At 38.7% G+C, this 21,852-nt stretch overlaps 1 protein-coding gene across 4 annotated transcripts in view; it reads left to right on the top strand.

The window, feature by feature from the left end:
• The window catches only part of COL19A1 (collagen type XIX alpha 1 chain), a 1,696,717-nt gene that overhangs the window by 1,407,026 nt on the left and 267,839 nt on the right, over positions 1 to 21,852 (top strand). For all 4 annotated transcript variants that reach the window (XM_053710417.1, XM_053710419.1, XM_053710420.1 and 1 more), the window contains one exon: positions 1,971 to 2,015. In XM_053710417.1, the coding sequence (XP_053566392.1) occupies positions 1,971 to 2,015 (45 nt within the window). The remainder of the gene's footprint in view (positions 1 to 1,970; positions 2,016 to 21,852) is intronic.

The following is a 21,852-nucleotide window of genomic DNA, read 5'->3' on the forward strand; positions in this document are numbered from 1 at the left end:
AAAGGCTCAGCATTCTATGGAGGGAGCTCACAGTAACAAAGGAGTTAACCTTCTCCAAATAGCGTTATGTTTTATAGAATTTTAGAAAACTATAACTCATTCACTTGAAGCCAGACACTTTTATAAGAGCTTCCAAATTGCCTTATGTTTTTCAGAGTAGTTCTTTATGTGAAGTTAGGCAGCCTGGTGAGTTTTAAACAACCTCCAAAGTTTATCGTAAAGATAAACATGACTAAGAAGTAATATACTTCTTTTTATTAATATTTTGCATTAGATACTGAAATAAAATTCAATGAATGTGTTGTGAAAACAGAAAGAAAATATTAACATGGTTATGCAGGCAAAATTAGAGACATTTATGTAATGTGTGTGTATGAATATATATATATATATATATATATATATATATATATATATATATATATATATATATATTAGCAAAAGGAATCGGCACTCTCTGGACTTGAAGCAAAGTAAACAATCCTTGTTTATTACATGAGAGTACGTTCGGGGCCTTTCAGGTCTGATGAAGGGGTAAATCCCTGAAACGTCAGTGTCATGTAATAAACAAGGATTATTTACTTTGCTTCAAGTCCAGAGAGTGCTGATTCCTTTTGCTACTACACGATACTATTGTAGCACCCTGGCATTTAATTGACTGATCTGTGAGAGTGCACCTAATTTGATGATATATATATATATATATATATATATATATATATACACACTAGATAGATAGATAGATAGATAGATAGATAGATAGATAGATAGATAGATAGAAAGAAGCATAGTACAGTACGAAGTGCAATATCTGCAATTAGAGGGAAATAAAAGTCAAAATTAAACTTTCAATGATCAAATAGTGCATGACTTTTTAAGGGAATTACCTATTTACTTTAGCAAATTTACTTAGTTCTCTTGATATCATTTGATGAAAAGCATACCTAAATAGACTCAGGTGTAGTAATGCACTACTGGGAGCTAGCTGGTGATTAGTGGCTCTTTGACTCACCAGATGTGTTTAGCTAGTTCCCAGTAGTGCACTGCTACTCTGGAGCTGTAAAATGCTCTAACACATTAGAGCATTTTCTTTTTTGCATTTTTATATCCCTTTAACATTTGATTTGCACCTGCGTTTAAAATATATATTTTTAAAGCATTTCAAACTTTTCTTTTTTAGCAAAATGTGTGGTGTTTTGTAGCCTCATTAACACCATTTTGACTAAAATGTATTTTTGTTCAATGTGCTTTGGCCAATTAGGTGAATATTTAAATGAACTACACGACTGATCAAACAATTGCTAATAGTCATGTAGCAGGATCAGAGTTCTGAAACCTGCAGAATGCACTCCTGTCTCTCGGAAGAAAGTACAAAAAGCATAGTTTTCAAAAGTGAATCTCATAAAAATCAGGAAAAATAAATATGGAATTATATTGTATCAATGTCCTACTGTGCATAATTAAATATTTTGTGAGGAGTTTAGTTTTGGGATTAAAGTCCCTTTAAAAGGTTTTCAAATGTCATCATTTCTCAGAACACTGAGATGGTACTTTTGTAACACTGTTTTCAACACAAGCGCCTAATAGCATTTTTTTATTTCAGTATAAGAAGGAAGTGCTTTAGAAATAATACTTTGATGAAGATTTATGCAAAGTTGTAAAGCAATATAAATAAACTAATGAAATTAGCATACTGACTGGTTTCAGCTCTGTGTGCCTTCCTCCGAGGTTCACTTATCCTCATGCAATAATGTTTACATAGTGGGGAACAAAGACATAATAGAACACTGGGACTGAGGAGATTAAAAGTGTCAGTAGGATTAGCTAATGTATTATATTCTTGACTAGGCATTGATAGAATGTATAGCTGTTCTTTGAGCTATAAATATATCATTTGTTTCCACAGTTTCATAAATAAACCATGTTGTAGAATGCAAAATGTGATTATGTGGATGTTGTTTTTGTCCTAGGGAGATCGAGGACAAATTGGTCCACCAGGAATTGCAGGAATACCAGTGAGTACTTTTGGCAGCTGAAAATCCAGTGGTGAATAATGCTGTAAATGTATATAGATTACTCTTGCTTTACTACATTATATACAATTCAGACTGAAGACTTATTTTCTAAAAAAGGATACATTATAAATAACTCATGTGTTAATCTTGGCTAAATACTTATAAAACAAAATAGTAAGACATTCATTATTTTATTGCTAAACTAAATAGCATGTGATACATTTTAACCATAGTACGAGTTCTTAAATATATATATATATATATATATATATATATATATATATATATATATATATATATATATATATATATATATATATATATATATATATATATATATATATATATATATATATATATATATATATATATATAACCAAATTAAATCTGGGTTTCATTATGTATTCAAAGAAAAAACTATTTGTTTTTGTACAATAATGATCTACTTGACTAATGAGCATTGGGGACTCTGCCCTGTAACTTTTCAATTATTTTTCAAGTGCGCACTCGCGAGTCCTTTTTTTATTTTATTTATTTCCTGTCTTTTTTTTTTTTTATATAATTTTTATTAAGATTTTTCAGAAAAGATTAACAATGAAATAAAAGCAATACAAGATAATATAAAGAGAATATATTCTCAGTTAAGATTATCAGTTCAGTAATGTCCATTGCCAGAAAGTCTGCATCTCAAACTGATACCTGTGAAAGTTAACAAGGAACTATGCCAATTACTCAGTCGTTAAAGAGCTGTACTCCTGTAATAGTCTCGCTATAAACCAAACATCTATACTTAAAACCTATTTCTGCATGTTACATGGGATGAATTGGTTGTCCAGGAGGGGCACATTTAATGTATTTGACTAACCTAGTCCTCAACCTCACTCAGGTTAGTCAAATACATCCTGTCTACTGGACTCCCAGTAAAAATTTGTATCCTGATACATATCTAGTTTATTATTTTTAAGGTACCCATACTCCTCAAGAACCATTATATTCTCCATGAGTTGTAACCACATGGATGTCTATGGGATTGTTTGTGATTTCCACAATGATGCAATTAGAGACTTGGCTGCATTCAGGGAAAATTGAATGAGTCTTGTGCGTAATTTACATAGCCTTTTAGGGGTCAAGGGTTATTTGAGTGTTTGTACCCATTAAAATGTTGATAAAGAGCTCAATTGTGGACCAGAATGGTTTTAATCTAGGGCACTGCCACCAGGTATGATGCATCAAACCCCTTTTTAGTCTAGCGGGGGTGAGGTACCACCTTGTCATTACTTTATAATTAAGTTCTAAGAATCTTGTAGAACAAGAAGATTTTTTTGTACAGGAGATGATATGTGACCACTCAGAGTCAGACAATGTCTTATTTAACTCGCGATGCCATGTCTCAGTATAATTTGGCAAGGTGCTATTCTCAGCCCCTAACAATAGTTTCTTAGCCCAGGTGAGAGTGTGTCGCATGGGAAGATCCATTAAGCATATTTGTTTGAAAGGGTTCGGGGGTCGAGTTAGCTCTTCTTTGGCTGGAGAGGTGGTGATCAGATGGTGTAATTGTTGGATCTTACGCCATTTAGCAAAGACCCCAATTCAGGAGGTTTTCCAGATCTTTTCTATCCTTCATTTTCCCTTGGTTTAAAAGTTTATAGATAGGTATTGTATGTCCCACTTCCCAATCGTCTGTAGGCTGTAATGTTATGTCTAAACCACCCATTAACTCTCCATTAGGTGATATAGGAGAAAGAGTAGACCTCAACATGGAAAGCTTAGGTAGTCAATTAATTTATCCCAAATGTCAAAGATATTAAGCGATAAAGGGTATTCATGTATCCAAGGTTGTCACACCGCCACCGCTCGTCCGTTGCTATGGCCATTGCCATGGATACAGCGGTGGTGAGCATGCTGCGATGATGTCATCGCCACTCACTGTCTCTTCCTGGATCGCCAATCTGTGCCTATGCAAGTGTTTCCTTTTCTTCACTACTCTGCCCAAGTATAGGTGTTACTGTTTGTTCTCCTGGGTGCTATATTATGTGTATTACTGGACTGTTTACATTACTGAACTCCGAATGTCTGACCACTCTGCCTGCTTAACCCCTAAACTGCTAGATTGATATACTGATCTCTGCTTGTCTGACCACTCTGCCTGCTTAACTCTTAAACTGCTGGATTAATATACTGTTGCTGGACTCTGCTTGTCTGACCACTCTACCTGTTAAGACCTAATCTGCTGGATTGATATACCATTGCTGAACCCTGCTTGTCTGACCATTCTATTGGTTTACCCCTGAACTACTATACTGTTGGATTTTCCTTTATTGCTGATTCCTACCTGATCCTGGTCCTTCTATTGGTTTACCCCTGATCTGCTATACTGCCAGATTTCCTTCCTATTGCCGCCAAGGATTGCCCTGCCTTCTGTGAGTACTGCTTACCTCATTTTACAAACTTTCTCTGCTCTGGGATAGTTCATATCACTCCACTTGACGCCGGGATAAGAAGACTACTGGCCAAGTTTGGTTTGATAGAGGAATATCCCACGAGCATTACAAAGGTGGCCTATTACTTTTCTTAATCCAACATAAGACTCCCGGTGAGGGGGTCTTCAAAATATGGGAACCAACAGAGATCCATGATTTGGTTTAGCTGTTTCTATGCCAATCGAGTATTCTCTGGAGATAGATTAAATGGAAGGTTAAGTTTCAGGTATTACACTTCTTCCCCTGTAAATACTATCAAAATAAATGTGAGTTTAAGTCATCAAAATTTTCGAATCGCTATATTTATGTATTTATTACCTTTTTTTTATCCGATTCAGCAGACTGTTAAAACAACCCGTTTTTTTTTCTTCTTTTTCTTAGCCCAGTCACGTTTTTTTCCTAGCCAATTGAAACACTGGCCATTAGGCGGCCGTCAAATTTCGTCACCGCAAAACTCTTCTAAATGCGCATGCGTTGGATTTACTTCCTATCTGTTAGTCTCAACGTGCGTTCCAGTTTTGCGCATGCGATTTCTTAGATTCCTCAGGCTTTAGCTTTAGCTCTAACATTTTTTAGGTCACGCAGGCGCAAATCCAATTGACGGCGAATGGTGAGCATGCGCAATTGCTCTGGCAAACGGGAACTCGCTTTTGAATGACGTACAGAGTGGGTGGGACCGCTCTGTACGTAATCTACTGAATAATCTGGAAATCAATGGAGGGAGGAGCTACGAACGGCCGGGACAGTAAATATAAAATGTTTATAAATCAATAATATATATACAAATCTAAAAAATTAATTTAGCGATCATGGTATTTAGTACATAAGTAATATATTACAGGCAACTAAAACGCAAAACTTAACCTTCACTTTAAGTGGTAATAGATTATAATCTTAAGAAGTCCCAATCTTTCCTGTCTTTTTATTAGATATGAATACTGCATATTTGGTAATTTATTACTGAAACAGAAATATATTTTATGACATTTTTCTCTATATTAAGCAAATATGTTAATACATATTTCTCTTGTTAAGTGTATCCAGTCCACGGATCATCCATTACTTATGGGATATTAACTCCTCCCCAACAGGAAGTGCAAGAGGATTCACCCAGCAGAGCTGCTATATAGCTCCTCCCCTAACTGCCATTACCAGTCATTCTCTTGCACCCAACGAATAGATAGGATGTGTGAGAGGACTGTGGTGATTATACTTAGTTTCATACCTTCAATCAAAAGTTTGTTATTTTATAATAGCACCGGAGTGTGTTATTCCTTCTCTGGTAGAATTTGAAGAAGAATCTACCTGAGTTTTTCTATGATTTTAGCTGGAGTAGTTAAGATCATATTGCTGTTTCTCGGCCATCTGAGGAGAGGTAAACTTCAGATCAGGGGACAGCGGGCAGATTAATCTGCAAAGAGGTATGTAGCAGCTTATTATTTTCTGACAATGGAATTGATGAGAAAATTCTGCCATACCGATATAATGTAAACTCAGCCTTAAATGCAGTAGCAGCAACTGGTATCAGGCTGTCATGTATGTATATTTTACACTTCAGTATTCTGGGGAATGGCACTTCACTGGAATTATACTGTATGCATAAAACTTTAGCCTAATTTGCAGGGACTAGCAACAGGCTTTTTAATAACACTCAATTTATTAATGTTAAACGTTTTTTGCTGGCATGTAAAATCGTTTAATTTTCTGAGGTACTGGGTGAAAAAATGTTTTGGGCACTATTTTTTTCCACTTGGCAGTCGTTTTATTGAATTTATGACAGTTTACTGATCTCTCTCACTGTTATGTGTGAGGGGGAGGGGCCTTTTTGGCGCTTTTGTACGCATCAAAAAATTCAGTCAGAAGTTTGTCTTCCCTGCATGATCCGGTTCATCTCTACAGAACTCAGGGGTCTTCAAAACTTGTTTTGAGGGAGGTAATCACTCACAGCAGAGCTGTGAGATTGTAGTTGACTGTGATAAAAAAACGTTTATTTCTGTATTATTATTTTTTTTTTCTGCTATCAGGGTTAGTTATCCTTTGCTAATGGGAGCAATCCTTTGCTAAAATTGTGTTTTTTACAAAGATTTGATGCTATAACTTTTCAGTTTATTAATTTTCAACTGTCATAACTTTTTCTGTGCTTCTTATAGGCACAGTACGTTTTCATATTATAGTAAATTACTTGAAAAGTATTTCCAAGTTGCTAGTTTATTTGCTAGTGTGTTAAACATGTCTGATTCAGAGGAAGATATCTGTGCTATATGTGCTAAAGCCAAAGTGGAGCCCAATAGAAATTTATGTACTAACTGTATTGATGCTACTTTAAATAAAAGTCAATCTGTACAAATTGAACATATTTCACCAAACAACGAGGGGAGAGTTATGCCGACTAACTCGCCTCACGTGTCAGTACCTGCATCTCCCGCTCGGGAGGTGCGTGATATTGTAGCGCCGAGTACATCTGGGCGGCCATTACAAATCACATTACAGGATATGGCTACTGTTATGACTGAAGTTTTGGCTAACTTACCAGAACTAAGAGGTAAGCGTGATCACTCTGGGGTGAGAACAGAGTGCGCTGATAATATTAGGGCCATGTCAGACACTGCGTCACAATTTGCAGAACATGAGGACGGAGAGCTTCATTCTGCGGGTGATGGTTCTGATCCAAACAAACTGGATTCAGATATTTCAAATTTTAAATTTAAGCTGGAAAACCTCCGTGTATTACTAGGGGAGGTGTTAGCGGCTCTGAATGATTGTAACACAGTTGCAATACCAGAGAAAATGTGTAGGTTGGATAAATATTTTGCGGTACCGGCGAGTACTGACGTTTTTCCTATACCTAAGAGACTTACTGAAATTGTTACTAAGGAGTGGGATAGACCCGGTGTGCCGTTCTCACCCCCTCCGATATTTAGAAAGATGTTTCCAATAGACGCCACCACACGGGACTTATGGCAAAGGTCCCTAAGGTGGAGGGAGCAGTTTCTACTTTAGCTAAGCGTACCACTATCCCGGTGGAGGATAGCTGTGCCTTTTCAGATCCAATGGATAAAAAGTTAGAGGGTTACCTTAAGAAAATGTTTGTTCAACAAGGTTTTATATTGCAACCTCTTGCATGCATTGCGCCTGTCACGGCTGCAGCAGCATTTTGGTTTGAGTCTCTGGAAGAGACACTTGAATCAGCTCCATTAGATGAGATTACACACAAGCTTAAAGCCCTTAAGTTAGCTAACTCATTTATTTCAGATGCCGTAGTACATTTAACTAAACTTACGGCTAAGAATTCCGGATTCGCCATTCAGGCACGCAGAGCACTGTGGCTAAAATCCTGGTCAGCTGACGTTACTTCTAAATCTAAATTGCTTAATATACCTTTCAAAGGGCAGACCTTATTCGGGCCCGGGTTGAAAGAAATTATCGCTGACATTACAGGAGGTAAAGGCCATGCCCTGCCTCAAGACAGAGCCAAACCTAAGGCTAGACAGTCTAATTTTCGTTCCTTTCGTAATTTCAAAGCAGGAGCAGCATCAACTTCCTCTGCACCAAAACAGGAAGGAGCTGTTGCTCGCTACAGACAAGGCTGGAGACCTAACCAGTCCTGGAACAAGGGCAAGCAGGCCAGGAAACCTGCTGCTGCCCCTAAGACAGCATGAATCGAGGGCCCCCGATCCGGGAACGGATCTAGTGGGGGGCAGACTTTCTCTCTTCGCCCAGGCTTGGGCAAGAGATGTCCAGGATCCCTGGGCGTTAGAGATCATATCTCAGGGATACCTTCTAGACTTCAAATTCTCTCCCCCAAGAGGGAGATTTCATCTGTCAAGGTTGTCAACAAACCAAATAAAGAAAGAGGCGTTTCTACGCTGCGTACAAGATCTTTTATTAATGGGAGTGATCCATCCGGTTCCGCGGTCGGAACAAGGACAAGGGTTTTACTCAAATCTGTTTGTGGTTCCCAAAAAAGAGGGAACTTTCAGGCCAATCTTGGATTTAAAGATCCTAAACAAATTCCTAAGAGTTCCATCGTTCAAAATGGAAACTATTCGGACAATTTTACCCATGATCCAAAAGGGTCAGTACATGACCACAGTGGATTTAAAGGATGCTTACCTTCACATACCGATTGACAAAGATCATTACCGGTATCTAAGGTTTGCCTATCTAGACAGGCATTACCAGTTTGTAGCTCTTCCATTCGGATTGGCTACGGCTCCGAGAATCTTCACAAAGGTTCTGGGTGCTCTTCTGGCGGTACTAAGACCGCGAGAAATTGCGGTAGCTCCGTACCTAGACGACATTCTGATACAAGCTTCAAGCTTTCAAACTGCCAAGTCTCATACAGAGTTAGTACTGGCATTTCTAAGGTCGCATGGATGGAAGGTGAACGAAAAGAAGAGTTCTCTCTTTCCACTCACAAGAGTTCCCTTCTTGGGGACTCTTATAGATTCTGTAGAAATGAAGATTTACCTGACAGAAGACAGGTTAACAAAGCTTCAAAATGCATGCCGTGTCCTTCATTCCATTCAACACCCGTCAGTAGCTCAATGCATGGAGGTGATCGGCTTAATGGTAGCAGCAATGGACATAGTACCCTTTGCACGCCTACATCTCAGACCGCTGCAATTGTGCATGCTAAGTCAGTGGAATGGGGATTACTCAGACTTGTCCCCTACTCTGAATCTGAATCAAGAGACCAGAAATTCTCTTCTATGGTGGCTTTCTCGGCCACATCTGTCCAGGGTGATGCCATTCAGCAGGCCGGACTGGACAATTGTAACAACAGACGCCAGCCTACTAGGTTGGGGCGCTGTCTGGAATTCTCTGAAAGCTCAGGGACAATGGAATCAGGAGGAGAGTCTCCTACCAATAAACATTCTGGAATTGAGAGCAGTTCTCAATGCCCTTCTGGCTTGGCCCCAGTTAACAACTCGGGGGTTCATCAGGTTTCAGTCGGACAACATCACGACTGTAGCTTACATCAACCATCAGGGAGGGACAAGAAGCTCCCTAGCAATGATGGAAGTATCAAAGATAATTCGCTGGGCAGAGTCTCACTCTTGCCACCTGTCAGCAATCCACATCCCGGGAGTGGAGAACTGGGAGGCGGATTTCTTAAGTCGTCAGACTTTTCATCCGGGGGAGTGGGAACTTCATCCGGAGGTCTTTGCCCAAATACTTCGACGTTGGGGCAAACCAGAGATAGATCTCATGGCGTCTCGACAGAACGCCAAGCTTCCTCGTTACGGGTCCAGATCCAGGGATCCGGGAGCGGTTCTGATAGATGCTTTGACAGCACCTTGGACCTTCGGGATGGCTTATGTGTTTCCACCCTTCCCGATGCTTCCTCGATTGATTGCCAGAATCAAACAGGAGAGAGCATCAGTGATTCTAATAGCGCCTGCATGGCCACGCAGGACTTGGTATGCAGATCTAGTGGACATGTCATCCTGTCCACCTTGGTCGCTACCTCTGAAACAGGACCTTCTGATCCAGGGTCCCTTCAAACATCAAAATCTAATTTCTCTGAAGCTGACTGCTTGGAAATTGAACGCTTGATTTTATCAAAACGTGGTTTTTCTGAGTCAGTTATTGATACCTTAATACAGGCTAGGAAGCCTGTTACCAGAAAGATTTACCATAAGATATGGCGCAAATACTTATATTGGTGCGAATCCAAGAGTTACTCATGGAGTAAGGTTAGGATTCTGAGGATATTGTCTTTTCTACAAGAAGGTTTAGAAAAGGGTTTATCCGCTAGTTCCTTAAAGGGACAGATTTCAGCTCTGTCCATTCTTTTACACAAACGTCTGTCAGAAGTTCCGGACGTTCAAGCTTTTCGTCAGGCTTTAGCTAGGATCAAGCCTGTGTTTAAAACTGTTGCTCCACCATGGAGTTTGAACTTAGTTCTTAATGTTTTACAGGGGGTTCCGTTTGAACCCCTTCATTCCATTGATATCAAGTTGTTATCTTGGAAAGTTCTGTTTTTAATGGCGATTTCCTCGGCTCGAAGAGTCTCTGAGTTATCTGCCTTACATTGTGATTCTCCTTATCTGATTTTTCATTCAGACAAGGTAGTTCTGCGTACTAAACCTGGGTTCCTACCTAAGGTGGTCACTAACAGGAATATCAATCAAGAGATTGTGGTTCCATCTTTGTGTCCTAATCCTTCTTCGAAAAAGGAACGTCTGCTACACAATCTAGATGTAGTCCGTGCCCTGAAATTTTATCTACAGGCAACTAAGGATTTTCGACAAACGTCTTCCCTTTTTGTCGTTTATTCTGGTCAGAGGAGAGGTCAAAAAGCTTCGGCTACCTCTCTCTCCTTTTGGCTTCGTAGCATAATACGGTTAGCCTATGAGACTGCTGGACAGCAGCCTCCTGAAAGAATTACAGCACATTCTACTAGAGCTGTGGCTTCCACTTGGGCCTTTAAGAATGAGGCTTCTGTTGAACAGATTTGCAAGGCTGCAACTTGGTCTTCTCTTCATACTTTTTCCAAATTTTACAAATTTGACACTTTTGCTTCTTCGGAGGCTGTTTTTGGGAGAAAGGTTCTTCAGGCAGTGGTTCCTTCCGTATAAAGAGCCTGCCTGTCCCTCCCGTCATCCGTGTACTTTAGCTTTGGTATTGGTATCCCATAAGTAATGGATGATCCGTGGACTGGATATACTTAACAAGAGAAAACATAATTTATGCTTACCTGATAAATTTATTTCTCTTGTAGTGTATCCAGTCCACGGCCCGCCCTGTCACTTTAAGGCAGGTAATTTTTCCATTAAACTACAGTCACCACTGCACCCTATGGTTTTCCTTTCTCTGCATGTTTTCGGTCGAATGACTGGTAATGGCAGTTAGGGGAGGAGCTATATAGCAGCTCTGCTGGGTGAATCCTCTTGCACTTCCTGTTGGGGAGGAGTTAATATCCCATAAGTAATGGATGATCCGTGGACTGGATACACTACAAGAGAAATAAATTTATCAGGTAAGCATAAATTATGGTTTTTTTGCACAACGGACAGGTGACACAGAACTGCTCATAAAGCAGCACTGCATCTTGTGTTTTAGCAACAATCACAGTGCTCTGTGCTCAACTATTTGATAGCAGTACTGCTGCGGTCAGTATTCTGGCTGCAACAATATAGCTGCATACTATTTGAGAGAATATTTGGGCAATTCATTAAAGGACCAGTGAATACAGTAGATTTGCTTAATCAACAAATGCACCATAAAAATAAAATGCAATAGGTCTATGTCCGAACTTCATATGAGTAGTAGATTTGTTTTCTGACAAATTTCAAAGTTATGTATATTTCCAGTCCCCCTGTACCATGTGACATTCATCAGCCAATCGCAAATGCATATATGTATATTCTGTGAATTTTAGCACATGCTCAGTAGAAGCTGGTGACTCAAAAAGTGTAAATATAAAAAGACAGTGTTAATGGAAGTAAATTGGAAAGTGGTTTAAAATTGCAGGCTCTGTCTGAATCATTAAAGTTTAATTTGCCCTTAATGTCCCTTTAAGAAAGAATTAAAAGTCCCCTGATATTATAGAAATGTACAATAATGCTTTGGTGTAAAAATAAAACTCAATGCTTTTCATTAAATCAATTCAAATTTGTGATATAATAACACTGACAGAAGTTTTTCAATGCCTATTCTTTTGCAGATTTTATATGGTATTTTCTGCTATAACCCTACGTTCTTTGTGTCACAGTATCATGTACTGACAAATTCTGTAACATGAATTGTGAGATTCTCCACCTCTTGTTTTACTGTTCTTTCACTGTCTCTCACGCTCCCTATTTTGTTGCGCCAATCATTCTGTTTAACAATTAGTTACAAACAGCAGTAATGACAGCAAATTTGCAAACAGTTTAGGTTAAAGGACACTAACAGTTGTATGATAATAGCAATTAGTAAACAGTTTCAGTCTATTATTTTCTGTGTAATGTTTCTAAGGTCAGGGATCAAACCGGATTAGTACCTACCTTTTATTGTTTGAAATAAAGGCTTTGATATTTTTACTGTGCAAACAACCATACATATATAATTTATAATATACAATAAAATGTTCAAGACTGAAAATGTAAAATATTGTAAACATATAGGGCTAGATTATAAGTGGCGTGTTAACGTTGGCGCACACGATATTAAAATATTGTGCCTATGTTAACTTGTGCACATATTACAAGTTGAAAGTGAACGTGACTGCACAAGCGTATATTTACACACACACACACACATATATATATATATATATATATATATATATATATATATATATATATATATATATAAAAACAAATTATCATATTCATATATATATATATATATATGTGTGTGTTTTTGAAAATGTGGATGAAAAATCTGCTTAATTACATTCATTGGCCTCTATTTATCAAGCCGTCAACCGCAAATACGCTGGAATTCTGCAACGTAATTTATTTATTTATTTATCAAAGCCTACAGACCGGCAAAAGTAGAATTTTGTGACGTAACATACGATCCGCCGGTCTCAGTCCGACACAGATCGATACTTACGTCACTACAGATGTTCCGAATGCAAGTTCGGCCACTATCTGACTACTTTTGCTAGTTATCAAATAACTACCAGGTATGCTCGCCACTATTCCGGCCCAGTCTACCTGGTTTTCAATCCGCCATCCTGGAGGCGGCGGATGCCATAGGAATCAATGGGAGTCTTAAAGCAGCAAAGCTCATGTTCGCTGATGCCCGATATCCCATTGATTCCTATGGGAGAATAAAGTTATGTTTACACCTAACACCCTAACATAAACCCTGAGTAAAAACACCCCTAATCTGCCCTCCCTAACATCGGCGACACCTAACTTCAAGTATTAACCCCTAATCTGCCGACCGGACCTCGCCGCTACTCTAATAAATGTATTAACCCCTAAAGCTAAGTCTAACCCTAACCTTAACACCCCCCTAAGTTAAATATAATTTTATTCTAACAAAATAAATGAACTCTTATTAAATAAAGTATTCCTATTTAAAGCTAAATACTTACCTGTAAAATAAACACTAATATAGCTACAATATAACAAATAATTATATTGTAGCTATTTTAGGATTTATATTTATTTTACAGGCAACTTTGTATTTATTTTTACTAGGTACAATAGCTATTAAATAGTTATTTACTATTTAATAGCTACCTAGTTAAAATAATTACAAAATTACCTGTAAAATAAATCCTAACCTAAGTTACAATTAAATCTAACACTACACTATCAATAAATAAATTAAATCAATTAACTACAAGTACCTACAATTAAATAAACTAAACTAAATTACAAAAAATACAAACACTAAATTACAAAAAATAAAAAAAGATTACAAGAATTTTAAGCTAATTACACCTACTCTAAGCCCCTAATAAAATAACAAAGCCCCCCAAAATAAAAAAATTCCCTACCCTAATCTAAATTAAAATAGTTAACAGCTCTATTACCTTACCAGCCCTTAAAAGTGCTTTTTGCGGGGCATGCCCCAAAGAAATCAGCTCTTTTGCCAGTAAAAAAAACACAATACCACCCCCCAACATTACAACCCACCATCCACATACCCCTACTCTAACCCAAACCCCCTTAAATAAACCTACCACTACCCCCCTGAAGATCTCCCTACCACTACCCCCCTGAAGATCTCCAACCGAGCAGCGATGGACCAAAAGAAGACATCCGGAGCGGCAGAAGTCTTCATCCTATCCGGGCAGAAGGGGACATCCGGAAACATCTTCATCCAAGCGGCATCTTCTATCTTCATCCATCCGACGAGGAGCGGCTCCATCTTCAAGACCTCCGGCGCGGAACATCCTCTTCTACCGACGACTACCGACGAATGAAGGTTCCTTTAAGTGACATCATCCAAGATGGCGCCCCTCGAATTCCGATTGGCTGATAGGATTCTATCAGCCAATCGGAATTAAGGTAGGAAAAATCTGATTGGCTGATTGAATCAGCCAATCAGATTCAAGTTCAATCGGATTTGCTGATCCAATCAGCCAATCAGATTGAGCTCGCATTCTATTCACTGATCGGAACAGCCAATAGAATGTGAGTTCAATCTGATTGGCTGATTGGATCAGCCAATCCGATTGAACTTGAATCTGATTGGCTGATTCAATCAGCCAATCAGATTTTTCCTACCTTAATTCCGATTGGCTGATAGAATTCTATCAGCCAATCGGAATTCGAGGGACACCATCTTGGATGACGTCACTTAAAGGAACCTTCATTCGTCGGTAGTTGTTGGTAGAAGAGGATGTTCCGCGCCGGAGGTCTTGAAGATGGAGCCGCTCCTCATCGAATGGATGAAGATAGAAGATGCCGCTTGGATGAAGATGTTTGCCGGTCCGGATGTCCTCTTCTGCCCGAATAGAATGAAGACTTCTGCTGCTCCGGATGTCTTCTTTTGGTCCATCGCTGCTCGGCTGAGTGAAGACGACTCAAGGTAAGGAGATCTTCAGGGGGGTAGTGTTAGGTTATTTAAGGGGGGTTTGGGTTAGAATAGTGGTATGTGGGTGGTGGGTTGTAATTTTGGGGGGTGGTATTGTGTTTTTTTAACAGGCAAAAGAGCTGATTTCTTTGGGGCATGCCCCGCAAAAAGCCCTTTTAAGGGCTGGTAAGGTAATAGAGCTGTTAACTATTTTAATCTTTGTAATCTTTTTTTATTTTTTGTAATTTAGTGGGGGTTTTTTGTAATTTAGTTTAGTTTATTTAATTGTAGGTACTTGTAGTTAATTGATTTAATTAATTTATTGATAGTGTAGTGTTAGGTTTAATTGTAACTCTTAGGTTAGGATCCTTTCCTGGCTGACTCTAAATACCAGCGGGCGGTAAAAAGCAGCGTTAGGACCCCTTAACGCTGCTTTTGACGGCTAACGCAGAACTCTAAATCTAGGCGTTAGGTTTAATTTTTATTTTACAGGCAAGTTTGTATTTATTTTAACTAGGTAGAATAGTTACTAAATAGTTATTAACTATTTAATAACTACCTAGCTAAAATAAATACAAAAGTACCTGTAAAATAAAACCTAACCTAAGTTACACTAACACCTAACACTACACTATAATTAAATAAATTAACTAAATTATATACAATTATCTAAAGTCCAAAAAAACAAAACACTAAATTACAGAAAATAAAAAACAAATTATCAGATATTTAAAGTAATTACACCTAATCTAATAGCCCTATCAAAATAAAATAGCCCCTCCAAAATAAAAAAAAACCCTAGCCTAAACTAAACTACCAATAGCCCTTAAAAGGGCCTTTTGCGGGGCATTGCCCCAAAGTAATCAGCTCTGTTACCTGTAAAAAAAAATACAAACAACCGCCCAACAGTAAAACCCACCACCCACACAACCAACCCCGCAAAAAAATACTAACTAAAAAAACCTAAGCTCCCCATTGCCGTTAAAAAAAGGGCATTTGGATGGGCATTGCCCTTTAAAGGGCAGTTAGCTCTTTTGCGGCCCAAAGCCCTAACCTAAAAATAAAACCCACCCAATACACCCTTAAAAAACCTAACACTAACCCCCTTAAGATCGACATACCGGAAGACGTCTTCATCCAAGCCAGGCAAAGTGATCCTCCAGTCTGGCAGAAGTCTTCATCCAAGCCGGGTAGAAGTGGGCCTCCAGACAGGCAGAAGTCTTCATCCAAGCCGGGTAGAAGTCTTCATCCAAGCCGGGCAGAAGTGGTCCTCCAGATGGCAGAAGTCTTCATCCAGACAGCATCTTCTATCTTCATCCATCCGGCGCGGAGCGGGTCCATCTTCAAGACATCCGACGCAGAGCATCCTCATCTGCTGACTACTACCCGACGAATGAAGTTCAATCCTATTGGCTGATCCAATCAGTCAATAGTATAGAGCTCGCATTCTATTGGCTGTTCCAATCAGCCAATATGATTGAACTTCAATCCTATTGGCTGATTGCAAGCTACACACTTTTCGGCTATTGGCCGATTGCAAGCTACACACTTTTTACAGGGAAAATTCCCTAAGTTTTTTTGGTTCAAAGGCCAATTCCTTTGTGGAGTAACGTATTTACTTCTCACAAGTTTGTCTTTTAGGTTTGGGGCTCTTTTTTGCTGTCAGATTTGGAACTAGTCCAACCTCTTTTGCTACACCTTCATCATTAAGTAAGATATTCCAATTTTTTAAGAATATCATTAATTTTCTTCCAATGGCAGTTATATTTTGTCACAAATCTAATGCCATTGCTTTTTTCCTTTTCTTTTTGAACGAGGAGTGTCTCTCTATCCATTTTTCTAACTTCATTATTTGCATTATTAAGAATCTGTTTTGGGGGGGGGGCGGAGCTAGCCTTGCAGCAGCATGGTCGTACATTTCTAGAGCTCTGCATAGATTTTACTATAAATGGAGAAAAATAACTTTCTAGCTGGTTAACTAACACCTCAAGGACAGGACTGGGGTAAGGAGCTACCTGAGCTGACTTGCAACACAGCCTAAACCTAGAAAATGATGCGAAAACCAAACTATATGCCTTGATAACAGACCGCCTGGAGCTGCAGCTATCTGAATGCAGCCATTTTCCTCTTCTCACGACATAGCCCATCCGCCTTTTCCAAAACCTCTGTGGTGTGACATCCACCCCTATTCTATCTCCTACTAAGACAGCTCCAAAGACCACACTCGCAGACATGGAGGGGTTTAGTTGCAAACTAGACGCAGCCTTTATAGACATGAAGCAAGACCTTCTCAGCATAATGGAACTTTACACATCTCTCCCATGTCTCGCTAGTGTGCAACATCAGGAGCCAGAAATACAACCTACCCACGGCCTTGACAGCAGCGAGTCCCAGAACCTGCGAGTGCAGCAGTTAAACAGTTACAAGCTAAGGGAGGATGAGTCGCCAGTGGCACATGAGTTCAGGTCAGAGCGCAGACCACATGGAGCTACTGCAGACCTGCAGTTACCTATAGCGGAAACCGAGTACGATCCTCCTACTCCCCGATCTGCGCTTGGAGAAAGAAAAGAGAGCGGGAGAGGGCCGAGGGAAGCTGTCTACGGAGCAGAAGCCGATGGGAGCCCGGAGAGAGGCCTTGCCAGGAGATCTAGCTCGGCCCTGAGAGGACCGCAAGTCACGTTGTTTGGTTGCCGCAGCTTAACAGCAGAGATTAGCCTGACACTTAACAGCCTCACAGTTTGCTTCATCAACGCCACTACGGGAGGCCCACCAGGGTGGATGTCACCGCAATCCAGGACATTTCCAGGAGATGAGGTAGCCGAAACAGGGATTGGCTAAATTTCTTTTTAACTAACGGCTCCACTCCCATTCGCTTAGTGAAAGCTGCTAGAAACTGAACCGGAATATACCTCTTGAACAATATACTCCAGTTTACTTAACTTTACCAAAGTGTATCTGGCTTGGGACGTTTATCTACATGACGCTATTAGGCTGAAACCTAGGATAATAATTCCCTCTTTGGGTTCTCTTTTTGCTGGTGCATAACACTATATATATATATAAACCTATAGAATCGTTATTTTAATCTTACCAGAAAACTTGAGCTGAGTTACTCTAATGTAGCTGAACCTCTAGATTTGCATTCAAATGTTTTAGAAGTTTATTAGAAATATATGTGTGCATAGGTATAGCAGTTCGCGCACCAAGCATCATAAGAAAAGACCGTCCGCTATAACACTTATTGGCAGATAATAGTGTAAGCTAGAGCATTGATATTGAAACACCAGCTTAGTTAACACAATATGACACAGCCCGCACTGTTGCAGGCAAATGTTTGATTAGTTATCCCCTGCTCTTCATAACTATAAATGATGGTTCAGATTAGATTATGCACTGTAATTTGGTACTTAGAATTACACGAAAATGATTCTTATGGTTGTCCTGCTTGCGTGTGTGAAAAGTTATAGGTATCAGTGCTGTTAATACTGCAAGATGTAGCACTCAATTACAGCATCTACTAGTGAATAGCAATATACAATATGCTTAAATACTTGGCTAGTATACAATGCTTAGACTCCCATATCATTTGATTGTTATGCTATATACAAGAAAATTGAATTACCCCATTATAACCCCGCCCCCCCCCCCCTCCTATAATGGGTCCTTTACCCGCTTTCCTCTAACTCAAGCGGCTCTTGTCCGCTGTAATCTTTCATCTCTTTCACAGTATATGTACTAGCTATATCCCCCCTTGGCCACAGATCTCATATACAACCAAATAGTCCCTCAGCTCTCTACTATTATACTATAACTACTTAAGTTTGCAAAGAGTGGTCTACATAGTCCATCTATATACAAAACTGAGATATAGCTGCAACAACCTATATCTATAATACTCCTCATAACATATAAAAGAGACCCTATATCCACCTATGTGAAATCCCATCTCTTTACTCACCTGAAAACACAAAATTATGTATGCATTAACTGAAAAATAATAACTCTCACAGTTTTGTTTAAGATTTATAGTTTACTTTCAAATCTGTAACTCTTATTGGCACACCTATGTGGACCTGTATTGTATTGTACTGTCTTTTTATTTTGTTTGTCTCAATAAAAAATTTAATTAAAAAAAAAGAATCTGTTTTGGATAACCTCTAGCTTTAAATATTTCTTGCATAAGCTTAGCGTGTTTATCATATTTAGATTTCGATGAGCAGTTTCTGTGAATATGCATGAACTGTCCCTTAGGAATTCCCCTTATCAGATGGTTAGGATGATGACTTTGTGTAAGTAAGATACTGTTTGTTGCTGTTTCTTTATGATAGTTTTCTGTCACCAAGGTATCATTCTCTATTCTCACATCAATATCCAGAAAGGATAGATTAACCTTATTGAAATTTGTAGTGAGCACAATGTTTCTATCATTTGAATTCAGTTGCTCAACAAATTTCACTAATTCAGTTTGAGTACCATCCCAAACAATGAAAATGTCATCTACATAGCGAAGCCAGAGATGAACATTTTCATTGAATTGTTTTTTGTGGTACACTTCTTCCATTTCCCAGGCCCCAAGATGGAGGCAGGCATATGTAGGTGCATAAGTGGCCCCAATGGCTGTGCCTCTAATTTGTTTATATATCTTATTATCAAATGAAAAAACATTGTGCTCAAGTACCACATGCAACAGGTCCATAGTAAAGTCAGTTTGACTTTTAAAACAAGGACCTCGGGCATCTAGAAAATGTCTTGCTGCATCAATTCCAATGTTATGAGGTATTGAGGAATAAAGACCCTCAACATCCAGTGATACCAGAAGAGCATCATGGGGAATAGATAGACAGTCAATCTTTCTCAGGAAGTCTGCTGTGTCAACTACATATGAGGGCATAGTACTTAGAAATGTTTTTTAAAAATAATCTACATAGTTCCCAAGATTTTCTGTTATGCTCCCAATTCCAGATATAATCGGGTGGCCGGGTGGATTTTTTAACTTTTTATGCACTTTGGGTATGCAATAGAACACAGGCATAATTGGGAAATCATTATAAAGAAATTTAAATTCAGCAGATTAATGATGCCATTCCCTTTTGCCTCATTGAGTTTTTTTGAAAATTAGACACTGGATGTCAGAAATGGGGTTAGACATAAGTCTTAGGTATTGATTTTTGTCAAGTAGTTGCCTCTTTACTTCTAAGACATAACTAGTCTGGTCTCATAGGACCACATTGACTCCCTTGTCTGCAGATTTTATCACTACATTGTCTGCTGCTGTTAATTCTTTAGGGGCTTTTCTTTCTGATCCAGTTAGGTTGTCATTGATTATCCCTATTAGTGACATATTTTGAATGTCTTTCTCCATCTGTCTAACAAAAATATTAACCACTGGAACTGTAGAAAGTTGTGGCATAAATTTAGATTTGGGTTTAAAGTCAGAACTGACATTTACTTGAGAAAAATGGATGGGACTCAAAGACTGTTGATAAGAGTCAGAGGTTTGGGAAGAAAGTAAATCTTCCAAATCTTTCAGAGCCACTCTGTCATCCTTATCCAGATTCACATCATCTACAACATCTTTACCTTTGCCCTTAAACATTTGAGATAGTACTATACGTCTAGCGAAACCATATAAATCATTAATAAATTCAAATCTATTAGCCATTCGTGGGACAAAAGGAAAGACCTTTCTTTAACACACTTATGTGAGCCTGGTTAAGTTTAAAGGATGACAGATTGATTATCTGCAGATTATCATCAGAGGAGTTTAGAATCCCCTCCTTCCCCTGTACCTCCGGGGACGTCCCCTCTGTCCTCTTTCCTGACTGTAATCCCTCTTACGATTCTGTCTGAACGGATATCTCCTCCCTCCAGAGCTTAAGTTCCCTCATCCTGTGTCTTTACCTGTCCCCTCTCCTCCTATTGAACCATTTGGGATCTCTTCCTGCCCGTTTTTCGATAGATGGTTATCTAATTCAACATCAGAACTATCTGTTCCTGAGTCAAAAGACCCTTTTATTGTTTGATAGTTATAAACACGTTTTCTTATATTATCATCATTGTCTATAGCTAATTTTCTACTTTTACGTAGCTTGATATTAGTTTGAAGTCTAGCTAGTTGTTCTTGAATTTCACTATTAAGTTTGCCAAAATTAGGATTCTGTTACAAAGTATTAACGAGTTTTAGGGCTTCTTCCACTAGTGATTTAGTCTTCTCAAATCTCTCTTTGTTTCTAGTAATCATTTTGTACATTAAGGTGATAGAACATTCAAAGAGACTCAAATTCCAATCTTCCATGAAGGCATCACCTCCTTCATCCTCCCTCAGATTGGTACCTGAGTCCTAAGTCTCAAACCCCTAGGGATAATATTATTCTTTACAAAGTTTTCAAGGCTAGCAGTTTCAGACCATAATTTTACCTGTTTCACCAACAATTTTTTGTATTCTTTAAATGCAGAAAAAACATTCAGAGGATTCACTCCATTGCTATTAGTCTCTAGGGTACTTGGCACAGACAGAGAGGCTGGAAGATCAGCTTCCCAAGTTTCATCTGAGAGTATAAAGGCCATATTTAAGAGCTAACTTTATTAAAGGGCCACTCACAGAACACGGTGCTGGACAAACTATCCAAAGCTTAAAAAAAATATAAAGAGAAGTTTGAGAGCAACCTCATCCACTTAGAAACCAAGTTAGGATATAAATCCAACTCATTGGTGTAAAATAATAAAAAAGTTATTCAAAAATTCGGATGGAAAATCTGCTTAATTGCATTCATTGTGTTGAAAAGGGTAAATCTTCATTAAAAAGTATAAAGTATCAACTTTTTAGCAGTATATATGGTGCAGAACCATTAGATAATTATAATATACAATAAAGAAGGTTGAGGTGCTTT

Source organism: Bombina bombina, chromosome 4, assembly GCF_027579735.1.
Source record: "Bombina bombina isolate aBomBom1 chromosome 4, aBomBom1.pri, whole genome shotgun sequence".
In the NCBI taxonomy this organism is placed as follows: Eukaryota; Metazoa; Chordata; class Amphibia; order Anura; family Bombinatoridae; genus Bombina; species Bombina bombina.